The sequence below is a fragment of the Neophocaena asiaeorientalis genome, unplaced genomic scaffold, assembly GCF_003031525.2.
Source record: "Neophocaena asiaeorientalis asiaeorientalis breed wild unplaced genomic scaffold, Neophocaena_asiaeorientalis_V1.1 scaffold78, whole genome shotgun sequence".
In the NCBI taxonomy this organism is placed as follows: domain Eukaryota; kingdom Metazoa; phylum Chordata; class Mammalia; order Artiodactyla; family Phocoenidae; genus Neophocaena; species Neophocaena asiaeorientalis.
This window is the reverse complement of record NW_020175018.1, coordinates 3,563,377-3,575,972: the sequence shown is the minus strand read 5'-3', so window position 1 is coordinate 3,575,972 and position 12,596 is coordinate 3,563,377. Positions and strand designations below refer to the sequence as shown.

Sequence of the window (12,596 nt, the reverse complement as noted above, 5' to 3'; positions counted from 1 at the left end):
GTAAGTCATGTGTAGTGTCTTTGATTCAGTCTCCTCATCTTTCAAATGAGGATGACAATAGCTCATGCAATTATCGTGAGGGTCAAATGAATGACTATCTTTGGGAAGAAGGTAAAGCGTTGTTATGTAATACTGGGTTGGCCAAAAAGTTCGTTCGGGTTTTTCCATAACATCGACCTTTTTAGGCCAACCCGGTATTTACTAGATGTTAATGCTTTTTTTTTTTTCAGTCATACAGTATGTTATTAACAGGACAGACTTAGGATGTGGGTCTCTGGACACCCAGTTCATCTTTCCATTGCTCAGGGCTGCCATATGGGGACAGGTTGGAAGGAGTGTGGATGTTTTTGTAGGACTAGACAAAGGGGAGTGTTGTGGTCACCTACTACTTCATAGTACCTCACCCCAAACTCAGTGCCTTAAAACAACAGTCTTATTATGCTCATGGATTCTTGAGTCAGGAATCCATAAACAAGAAAGGGAAGATAGACTGTGTCAGCTTTACAATGACTAAGACTCATCTGGAAATACTCAGACACCTGTGGGTGACTCAGATGTCTGGAGGCTAGAATCAACTAGAAGCTTTTTCTCTCACATTTTTGCCACCTGGACTGAGATACCTTTTTTTTTTTTAACCATCTTTACTGGAGTATAATTGTTTTACAGTGTTGTGTTAGTTGCTGCTGTATAACAAAGTGAATCAGCTATATGCACACGTATATCCCCGTATCCCCTCCCTCTTGCATCTCCCTCCCACCCTCCCTATCACACCCGTCTAGGTGGTCACAAAGCACCGAGCTGATCTCCCTGTGCTATGCGGCTGCTTCCCATTAGCCATCTATTTTACATTTGGTAATGTATATATGTTCATGACAGTCTCTCACTTCGTCCCAGATTACCCTTCCCACTCCCCACTGGACTGAGATATCTTGAAAGCTGGGCTCAGCTGTGACAGTTGACTGGACCACTTACTCTTGGCCTCTCCTTGTGGCTAAGACTTCTCACAGTGAGGGGCAGGTTTCCAAAAATGGAGTAAGTGTCTAGAGAATTAGCATGTCAAGAGAGCCAAGCAGATGCTGCATCGCCTTTTATGACCCAGCCCAAAAGTTATGCAGAGTCACGCCTCTTTATTAAAAATGCATGCCTAGGGGCTTCCCTGGTGGCGCCGTGGTTGAGAGTCCGCCTGCCGATGCACGGGACACAGGTTCGTGCCCCGGTCTGGGAAGATGCCACATGCTGTGGAGCGGCTGGGCCCGTGAGCCATGGCCGCTGAGCCTGCGCGTCCGGAGCCTGTGCTCCGCAACGGGAGAGGCCACAACAGTGAGAGGCCCGCGTACCGCAAAAAAACAAACAAAAAAACAAAAACAAAAAAAATGCATGCCTATGGCAGCCCAGATTCAAGGTGAGAGAAATTAGCCTTCACCTTTGACAGGGGAGTGGGAAAAGTCACATTGCAGAAGAGAATGTGGGATGGGAGATTTTGTTATGGCTATCTTTGGAAAATCCAGCCTCCCACAGGAAGCAACGGAATATTCCAGAAGATAAAGCTTTACTGTCATGAGATACTGTGTTAAGCTTGATCGGAGAGCTTCCCCTCCACAGGCAAGCAGTTCTTTGGGCCAAAATCTGGGGATAAATTGAGATTTGTCCTTTCTTGGATAGTGGAATGATCACCTCTGGGATGGCCATATTACACTAAAGGTCAAGTGGGGAATAGCTTAAGCTGGAGCAATAAAGACAAATCCATTTTTAAAAAATAAACACAACTTTTATTAAGTATGTTGTTTTACAGTAACCAAGCATTAGATATTCATTGGAGGAAAACTATAAAATGCAAATGAAGAACAATAAGAAAAATTTTTTAAATACTCCAAATTCTACTACCCAGGGAATAACCACTAGAGTATCTTCATATATTTCTTTCAATATCTTTTTGTGCATGTGTGTGTGTGTATGTAAGTATATATATATATGCATACATTTACATACTTTATATGTGTGTGTATTTTTAAAACAATAGGATCGTTTTGCATTTACAGTTTTGCAATATGCTTTCTTAAGCTTGGTTCATAACCCTAGATCATGAATATCTCAGAATGACTTCTACTTTCCTCTTTATTTTTTAAATTAAAATATATTTAATTTTATTACACATACTCAGTGGAATTCACACCACATATCAGCAAATATGTATAAATGTACACAAGTGAAATCCCTCTTTGTATTCTTCTCTGTTTACTTTTCCATTCAGCAACATATCATGGGGAGGTTTGCATGTCAGTAAATAGAGATTTACGTCACTGTATTTAATGATCTCATAAAAGTCTGTATTAGAGATATGTCACTATTTTTTAAAGCAGTCCCCTATAAATGGGCCTCTAGGTCATATTTTTTTTCCTGAAATTATAAACAATCATGTTTAATTATATTTTACCATAAAGATATTTTTTTAACCATAAAGATCAATTTAAAGAAATTCAACATGAATCCCAAGAATGCTGCAGAATCTTCTTCTCTGGCGACCAGATAAACCTGGGTTTGAATCCAGGTCCTGCCACCTCCTGGCTTTGTGACTATGGACCAGGAGGGCCATGTCTCCCAGACTCTGTTTCCATGTTGGAGGAATAGGAATATTTGTAGTCACCTCTGGGTGAAGTGCCTGGCCCTGTGCCTGGCCTGTCATGGTACCTGATGACAGGTAGCAGTTGTGGTCAGAGCATCTCCAAATGGTGGATGTGTGTGAACCTCTGTGGTTTAGCCCTAGAGCTCAGAGCAGTTATGAGCTGTGTGGTTTAGGGTGTGGGAAGATTAGCCACTTTTGTCCTCTTCCCTTGACTGGTACCATTTGTATTCCCTGGACAGCTGGGGGTCAGATGGGTTTTGCATTCCCAAGCTACATATTTCTCTATCTGGCACAGTTCTGGGCAATCTAAAAATGCAGTATCGCCGTCACCAGCTCGAGGAAGACACGGAGTCTGAATAATTAACATGTCACCACCATCCATCATGATACCAAGAGCACGGGAGATGGAGGTGGAGGAGTGCGTCAACTGGGGGCTGCAGAGCAGGTTTGTGGACAGGGCAGCCCAGTAAGAGAAAGTACGTTTGCAGTGAGTTAATCCTCAGGCCCAGGATAGACTATACATCCTAACAATTGCTCCAGCCTTTTCCATAATATGGCTCTCAAGTTGTTCAGATGCCCTGATTTGCCCCAGAGCAAACCTGGGGTCAGGTCTCTCCTTGCCACAAAATATCTGTGTCATCTTAGGGGAGTCTCTGTAAACTTCTGAATGTCTCAGTTTACTTATCAGCAGAATTGAGATAATTCCCATGTAGAGGGCTCTGCATCATGCCTGGAATATTTTAACTGCTTCCTCACCAGGAAGGAAACTCCAGAATGTCAGGAAGTTTAGTCTGTTTTATTCACTGCTTTATCCTCCCTCAGTGCCCAGAAACAGTGTTTTGATACAGAGTGGACACTTGGTCAATAATTGTTGAATGAATGAATGAAAAAATGAGTGTTGTGGTTATTTGAGGTGACTACTGGGTCTGGGACAGACTGACTGGTCACCCTCTGTGACCTCAAACACTGGATCAGGACGCCTTGAACCTGGACGCTTTCAACAGGGCTCTGTGATGTCTCCACTTTGCTCTCACAGTTCCCCATTATACAGTTTTTTTGGGGGGATATGCGGGCCTCTCACTGTTGTGGCCTCTCCCGTTGCGGAGCACAGGCTCCGGACGCGCAGGCTCTGTGGCCATGGCTCACGGGCCCAGCCGCTCCGCCGCATGTGGGATCTTCCGGGACCGGGGCACGAACCCGTGTCCCCCGCATCGGCAGGCGGGCTCTCAACCACTTCCCACCAGGGAAGCCCCCATTATTACAGTTTTATCATGAGTCTTGTGAGGTTGCAAAGCAAACAGAGGGTCTCTCTCTCTTTTTTTTAAACATTTTATTTATTGAGGTAAAATTCACATAACATAAAATTAGCGATTATCTATTTAAAAGTGTGTAATTCATTGCCATTTAATACATTCACAAGATGTGCAACCATCACATGTCTGTTCCAAGACATTTCCAGTACATCAAGAGGAAACCCCATACTCATTAGCAATCACTCCCTATTCTTCTCTTCCCTCTGCACAGCCCTGGCAATCACTATGTCTTACTTATTTCAGATGTTTTCTATAAATAGAACCATATAACATATGACTTTTTATGTCTGGCTTCTTTCACTTAGCAAAATGTTTTCCTCAGATCCAAAGTGCTGTTTGCAAGGTCCATCCATGTTGTAACATGTGTCCAGCATTCACTTTTATGGCTGGATAATATTCCATTGTATGAATATACCCCATTTTGTTTATCTGTTCATCAGCTGATGGACATGTGGCTTTCCGCTTTTGGCTATTGTAAGCAGTGCTGCTATGAATATTCATGTACCAGTATTTATTTGAAAACCCTCTCCAGTTCTTTTGGATATGCCTAGGGGCAGAATTCCCGGGTCATGTGTAATTTTGTGTTTAACTTCTTGAGGAACCAACTGTCAAACTGTTTTCCACACTTTCTGCACCATTTTGCATTCCCACCAGCAATGTATGAGTGTTCCAGTTTCTCTACATCCTTTCCAACACCTGTTATTTTCTCATTATTTTGATTGTGGCCAACCTAGTGCCGAAGAAGTGGTATTTATCTCATTGTGGCTTTGATTTGCATTGCCCTAATGACTAAGGGGGGGTTTTGAATCAGACAAAATCCAGGTTCAAACTGGGGGGCTCCGCGACTTATAATTTGTGTGATCTTAGATAAGCAGTATTGAGGTTCCGAAGGTTGGTTTGCCCCTCAGTAAAACTGGGGTGATTCTTACCTCTCAGACCCCATGTGAAGTGTGGATGGGATATTGTGTATAAGGTGTCCAGAGCGGTGCTTATCCCACTGTGGTATGTGCTTTGCCCATCTTCTTCATGCTCCATCCCAGACCACTCAGGACCAGAAGGAACAGAGGCCTGTGGAACGAGGGCAAAGGAGCTGCTGCTTCCTCTCCTTTCCTCTTGCCAGCCTCTGCCATTCTCACTTTCTCTCGGCCCCTAAATAGAAATACTTGAGCAGCCCTGTATAATTAATGGCTGTACTTTAGCTCACTGTATCACCAATTTCATATTAAAATGCTAGCAGAGGGGGCCCTTTTCCATTTGTCTGAGTCATCTCCAAGTCAGTCTGGAATTGGCCTGTGGCCCCTGCAGGTTCTATGTATGGACACTCAGAGGTTGTTCGCCTTGGGTGGCTGTCACCTCCCTACAATGTCACAGAAGGCAGGGAGTTGCCACCCCCACTCAGTGGCATTTCCATTTCTTCACCTAAACTCAGGCAAGCACTGAATGAACGAGGAGTGTGCCCTCACTCTCACTTCTCTGATGTTTGTGCTGTTTACATACACTGCATTGTTTTCCTCATAATGACCATGTGAGCTGAGAGTTACTGCCCTCTTTTTAAAGATGAATTCAGACAGTTTGGGGGCCTTGCCCAAGCCCACACAGCTAATAAGCGGGACCACGGTTAGAACACATATCTGACTCCAGTACCCTAATGTCTTGTACAGAAGTGCATGACGTTTCATGACTCGTGGATTAAACCAATCTAAAAACCTACTAGCCTTTAAGTGCCTGAGGGCAGAGACAATGCTATTGTCTTTTAATGGAATCTGAACTACACCATTTTTCATCCAAATCACATTAAAAAAATTCAGCACCTTAGTGGGGCCCATGGCTCATTCATCTCTCCAGATTCTGGTCCTTAATTATACTCAGGAAATGTGTCATATAAGTGCCTTCAGAACTGTGCTCTCTGATATGATAGGCAACTGAAATGTGGCTAGTCTGTGCTGAGATGTGCTGTGAGCATAAAATATACACTGGATTTTGAAAACTTGTGAAAAATATATTAAATATTTCAGTAATAATAATTTTATGTTAATTACAAGTTAAGATGAGAATATTTTGAATATATTGGTTGAATCCAATAAATTCTGAAAATTAATTTTATCTGTTTATTTTTTACCTTTTTAATGTGGCTAGTAGCATTTAAACTTGCATCTGTGGCTTGCATTATATCTTGGGGTTGATGTAGAGGCAGCCTCTCTGAGCCTCAGTTTCAACTCTGAACATGGTACCTTGGTACTTACAGGAGGGACGTGAGGGCCAGAGTTGTGGGAATGGAGGGGGGGACCTGGAGAAGCCAGGGGCTTGGTCTTGGAGGATGGGAACATGTGGAATGCTGGAGGCATCACTAGGATCTAGCTGAGTGTAATGAGACTTCCTATCTATAGTACAATTGCTGAGGTTCCAGGGAGGAGCGGTGAAGAGTGGAAAATGTGCCCTGGTGCTGGGGGCCGGTGATGGACTTGCTAATCCTCAGAGGTCATGATCATCAAGCTTTTGCTACCACTCTACCTCTGCTCTCACGCACACACACACACACATGCGCGCGCGCACGCACACACACACACACACACACACACACACTCTTTCCCTGGTTATTGTAGCCATGAGGCAGGCTTTGCAGGCAGACCTGATTTCAATCCCAGCTCCCTCACTCAGCACCTCTCATCCCCTCTCTCTGAGGCGCGGCTTATTCATCTGTGAAACAAGGTTCACAATGCCTTCCTTACAAGGATGGCTGTGGGCATTAAGTGAAGTCTTTGCTCATGTTATTGGACATCAGCCTCGGGACTAAGGGAATAGAGTGCAGCCATTGTCTGGATTTGAACTGTGGGTTTATAGCTTATGAGCTGCGTGACCCCGGGCAGGTTACTGACTCTCCTTGTGCCTTCATTTCCTCATCCGTTAAAAGGGGAAGGAAAGTATTAACCTGCTTCTTAGGGTTACTGTAAGGATTAAACAAGGCAGTGCAAGCAAAGGGTTTAGAACCATGCCTGGCAGAGGGACAGTGCTATGGGAGGCTTAGCTTTTCTTATTATATTCGAATTACCTGGTGACTTTGCCATCCCCCCACTCCCCCTCACCCCCTGCCACAGCTAGACTGTCCCAGTAGGGAAAGACTCCTGTCTGAATTCTGTCTTCCACATTCACCATAATAGGCCATTTGTTTGGGAAAGGAAGGAAGATGAGAAAGAGGAGGAGAGGAAGGAAGGAAGGGAGGGTTTCGCTGGAATGTTTAAAAGTACTGCAGTAGCAGCAAAGGGCATGGAGTAGACTCCTGACAGGCAGATTCCTGCCTTTTCCTCTGCCGCCCAAACACAGCAGGAAGTATGACAGATGCTTCCTGTACTTGAAGCAGCTATTTCATCACATGCCTTCATTTTCCCCTTGGCCAAAAATTATGTGTAGATGAACAAAAGTCCCTCCCTCCCTCCCTCCCTCCCTTCCTTCCTTCCTTCCTTCCTTCCTTTCTTCCTTTTTCTGTAACAGTAAAATATTTTAATGGAAATTTTAAAAGCCTACTGGTCTCTAAGACCTCTGCTCTTCCGCTGCTTCCAGAATCTCCATGGGGCGTCTGCCACCTCCATTTCAATGGAGAGCCTTTAAATGGAGAATTGCATCCGGTAGAATCTGGAGTCTCCTGCCGTCTCCAGGTCCAGCTTTTAGTTGCTGGGGATTGGGGAGATGAGCACGAAGGGACAGGGACACATAGTGGCTGAAGACACATTTGGGGACAGTGATCAGGTATTGTTGTCCCTTGTCCTCTCCCATTCATTACAACACACTGTCTCCAGGAAGCAGGAGGCCAAGTATTCATCTTTTCCATTTTACAGAGCATTAAACTGAGAAACAGTGTCATAACGGTTAAAAATTTGAGCTTGGCCGTCGGACACCCTTGGGTACCAAGTCTGACTTCACTCATTGTTCACAAATCACCTTCCTTTCTGAACATTGGCTGCTTCGTCTGTAAAGTTGGCATCATACCTCCCTCCCACGAGGACTGGGAGTTTGGAATGAGGTGATATATGCAAAGCTCATAACACAGCGCTTGACACCTTGATGCCTAAAGGACAGTCTTCTTTCCCCAAGGTTCGCTCTTGAGTTGTTTGCAGGGAAAGCAGTTTACATACTGGAGAGCCCAGATTTGGAGCTGGACAGTGTAGCCCTGAGTCATAACTCTCCTGCTCATCAGTTGTGTGACTTTTGGCAAGTAACTTTGCCTATGTGTGTCTTTATATTATTGTCTTGTATGTTAATTACGCCTTCCTTAAGAGTATATCACAATGAGGATTGTATGTAATAATGTATAGACATCTTCTATATACATAGTAGCTTGCTACATGTGTTGCTGGAATGAACGAATGTGTAATAACTGTTATAGAAAGCATGTCTAAGAGTGGGATTTTTGTGGACCGAACATCATTTCAGATGCCCCACCAGAGGAAATGACAAAGTAAATCCTTTCACAACTTGAACAACATTTTCCTCTAACGTATATTTTTCTTTTCTTCAGGTGGAATTTTTGGAATAGGTAATAGGTTTGCACAGTGCCTGATGCAAAAGATACAAAACATTTACAGGGAGAAGTAGTCCTCCTCCAGCGCCATCCTTCAGCCACTTAACGTGTCCACCCAGGACAACCATGTTTACCAGATCCTTGAGTCTCCTCCCAGATGTAGTCTGTTGGTGTAGGTGTCTGAAGCTCCATTCACTAAACAGTCTCCTAAACCAAACTCCCTCTTGTTTCCCACCCCAGCATGCTGTGAGGCTCTCCCATCACCATTTATTCTCTAGGGTAAAGAGTCCACCAGTCCTTTAAGCCCTCTCTTTCCACATCCTGGACTAAAAAGAAAGAAATAAATAGAGCACAGAGAAAATAAAAATTACCCATATTTCTCCCTGAAGAATTAACCGTTATTAGTAATTTGGTATATTTCTTCCTAGCCTTTTTTCCTCTATCAGTTTTGTAATCAACCATTCCTAGCGTATGAATACATCGCCTTTTTCCCCCTCCACACGTTCCTCTGAGTTTCTCTCTGAAGCATCCCTTGCACTCATCTCTTCCTCTCCATCCTCACCACCCCTGGCCTCACCTAGACCCCCATCTCCTCTTACCTGGTGATCCCTGAGACTCCTGGCCGTGCTCCCTCCCTGGCACCCATTCTGAGGTCTGTGAGCCACCGTCATGTCCCTCCTGGCATGCACAGCTGCTGAACTGATTCTCTCTCTTGCTTCAGAACCTTCCGTGACATCCAGAATTAAGCCCGCAGTCCTCAGTGTGGCACTTCCCCTGGGTGGCTCCCACAGATCCTTCCCAGTCAGCGCTCTGCTCTGGTGCCTCTTCCTGCCCGCACTCCCCCTCCCCAGGGATATCTCCAGCTCTTACCTCTCCTCCCAACTCCTTTTTCTACCACTGAAGCGCCCCATCCATCCTTCCATCCCTGACCTAAAATCTCCCCTCCTCCATAAAGCCTTCCCGGGTCCTCCATGTTGGGATGGATTGCTCTCTTCCATATTCCCCGTGTCTCATTGTGTGGGAAACATGGCCATGAGTTAGATTAAAGGCTCCTTAGGATCCCATTTGTCCCCATGACTAGCTTATGATCCCCTGGCTGGCAAGGACCGGGTGGTATCTATCTTTGCTTGTCCTGTGTCTGGCTCTGGGCCTGGCATAGAGGAAGCACTTGACTGAAACGTGTGTGTGAAATTAAGTCACCTGGAATGTTTTCTCAGAGGTAGGTTCATCATTCTAAGCAACAATGTACCTATCAATTATCTGGTACCCACCCTGGACCAGGTATCTAAGTATCGTATCTCCTTTAATCTTCAAAGCAACCCCACAAGGTTTAACAGCTTTTCCCCTGTTTTAGAAAGAAAGAACCCAGGACTCAGAAAGGTGAGGCATTTCCTCAAGGTCACACAGCCCCAAGGCTGCCAAGCCATGGTTAGAACCCAGGTCCGAGTCATGGCAGAGCCTGAACGCCTTCTATAAATCATGCCGACTCCTGGGCCACTTGGGATTTACAGAAAGGAGTCTGGAGATGGGGTTGCTCATCTTCGGGATGGATGAGGGATTTAACAAGCTTCTGGAGGCCTGTGATGACTGATGGATTGTGATTTTTGCACAGGGGGAATCAGCTTTGGGAGAACCAAGGGGACGTCGGGTTCAGAGGCAGACGATGAAACGCAGTTGACATTCTACACGGAGCAGTACCGAAGCCGTCGCCGCAGCAAAGGTAACAGAGTCCTTGAGAAGGTTCCAGAACCAGGGTTTGGAGGAAAATCTGGAAAGCAGCTTTTGTGCTTCACAACAAACCCTAAATCTTCTTCAGCCTGGTCCCTATCTAGTTAACACTGAACTTGGCGTCTGATACCCTGAATACCCAGTCTCTGTTTGCTTTCTGTCTCACCCCATTCCTCAAAGGATTTAAGTTTATGCAGTTTTTAAAAAATCCATCACAATAGAGAATTGGATTGAAAGGAAAATCGGAGTAAGGAAAATAATTCAAATTCAGCTTAGATGTATGCATGGTAATCCGTGCCATGCTGTGTTGTGTAGTTCTTAGAAGGAGCTGACAGCTTAACTCAGAGATTCTTAGCAACCAGAGTGCAAAAGGACACATACAGTAGTAAAATGCACAGGGCCTACGGGATAAAAGTAGCGTTTGCTCAGGAAATTCTATTTACCTGACACAGAGACCAGACAGAGAGTTCGCCAGTTGGTTCCAATAAACAGGGCTCTGGGAGGGCTTCCTGGAAGCCGAAGCTAGACAATGACCTGGGCCCAAACTTGGCTTTGTCGCTGTTCATCCACAGAACAGAAGCAGTAATCCTAACATTCCCCTGTTTAAGATGGGGTAGCAATACCTCCCTCTCAGGGTGATGGTGGGGTTAGATGGAAACATGAGCATCTCCTGTTTTTTATTGTTTATTAGTTTTCTTAATTAATTTATTTTTTACAAATTTGTATTGGGGTATAATTGACTTACAGTGTTGTGTTAGTTTCACGTGTACAGCAAAGTGAATCTGTTATACAAATACATATATCCACTCTTGTTTAGATTTTTTCCCATATAGACCATTACAGAGTATTGAGTAGAGTTCCCTGTGCTGTATAATAGATAACTAATAAGGACCTACTGTAGAGCATCTCCCGTTTAACTGCAACTCCCGGCAACAACTTTTCCCTTTCTCCACGGCCACCATCCTAATGCCTGTCCCCTGCATCCTTTGCTTAAAAACTGTTACAGTCACCTTCTCGATATTCTCACCTACTGTTTCCAACCCATTTTCAACCCTGCAGCCAGTGATCATTTTAATAATGTAAATAGGGATCATGTTGCTTCTTCTCTGCTTAGAAGCTTTAATCCGTCCTTTTGCATTTGGGAGAGAATGTGAAGTTCTTGCCACACCTACGATCCCCTGAGTGGTCTGGCCCTGCACATCTCTCCAGGGCTCTGTCTGCTCTGCTACCCAGCACTCTTCTCCAGCACTTCCCCATCTGTCCCACCAGAAACTTCACAAACATTCTCTCCCAGAACACTTCCCCCGCCCTCTCCGACTCACTCCTACTCACTCTGACATCTCCATTTAAATGGCATGTCTTAGCTGAGCCATTCTACATACAATTTCCCTGTCTCATTCTACACCAGCTCCTGCGCTGTTCCTTCTGCAGACTTTCACCCCTGGAATTTTACATTTACCTATACGTTCTCTGGGCAATGTTTGTACCCTCCACTGAACTGGAAGTTCACGAGAAGAGGTACATCCATTGTCACTTGTATCCAGCTTTCCATCCCTGCACCAAACACAGGGATGGGTCCATATTTTTGGTTCAACTATAGGTTCATATATTTGAACCAATGAAGGATTAACGAATGAATGAAATAAATTCCTAGCCCAGTGTCCGGATTATTACAAGCGCTCAGGGTGAATGGTGGTTTTCCATCTGGCCCTCCTTGTTTTCTCTCACTCCATTCCCAGTTACTGGGGGGAAAAAAAAAAAAGGTCTCCTCTCCTTTCCCCTTCTCTTTTCCGCTCCTGGTGAGTAGAACTAATGCCTCAGGCCTGCCCATTCTTCCACCTCAAGCCGCTGGGGAAGGATGTGCCTGGTAGTCGGAGGAGGGCCTGAGTACTGATGTCGAAAGCCGGTTCTGCCTGGGTTCTTCAAGCACGGTTGGAGCGAGTGCAACCTGAAGGGATGTAACAAGTCTGGGAGGTTCTCTGGCAGACGCGCCCAAGGCTGATGGTAGAGAGAGGACGTGAAGTGGGAGGAGAAAAGAGACAGCTCACAGGTGTTTCCTCCCTAGTCCCTCTCTTTAGCCTGTCCCATGAGAGAAATAGAAGTGGCGCTGGATTCAGCCAGTCCTGGCTGTGAATTCTGACTTCACCTCGTCTGCTTTGTGTGGCCATGGATGGGGCTTTTCACCTCTGGGTACTTCTCTCTGTATAAAATCGAGCTACTGATGACTACCTCGCAGAGCCAGCAAGTCTAGAGATGGAAGGTTATGGGACTCACCCAGAGGTGCTCAAAAATTTTTGTTCTTTCCTCCTGAAACGCCCCTTCCCTTGAAAACAGTCTGCACCCCAAAGTAAATCAGCTAAAATCTCAATTTTGGCAATAGGGTCTACTGGAAAAGAGATTTATGATATAGTCTGAA

General features: G+C 45.0%; 1 protein-coding gene across 1 annotated transcript in view; it reads left to right on the top strand.

Moving 5' to 3' along the window:
• Positions 1 to 12,596, top strand: part of ASTN2 (astrotactin 2) — a 614,159-nt gene that overhangs the window by 31,977 nt on the left and 569,586 nt on the right. The window contains exon 2 of the mRNA XM_024762620.1: positions 10,065 to 10,172. Within this exon, the coding sequence (XP_024618388.1) occupies positions 10,065 to 10,172 (108 nt within the window). The remainder of the gene's footprint in view (positions 1 to 10,064; positions 10,173 to 12,596) is intronic.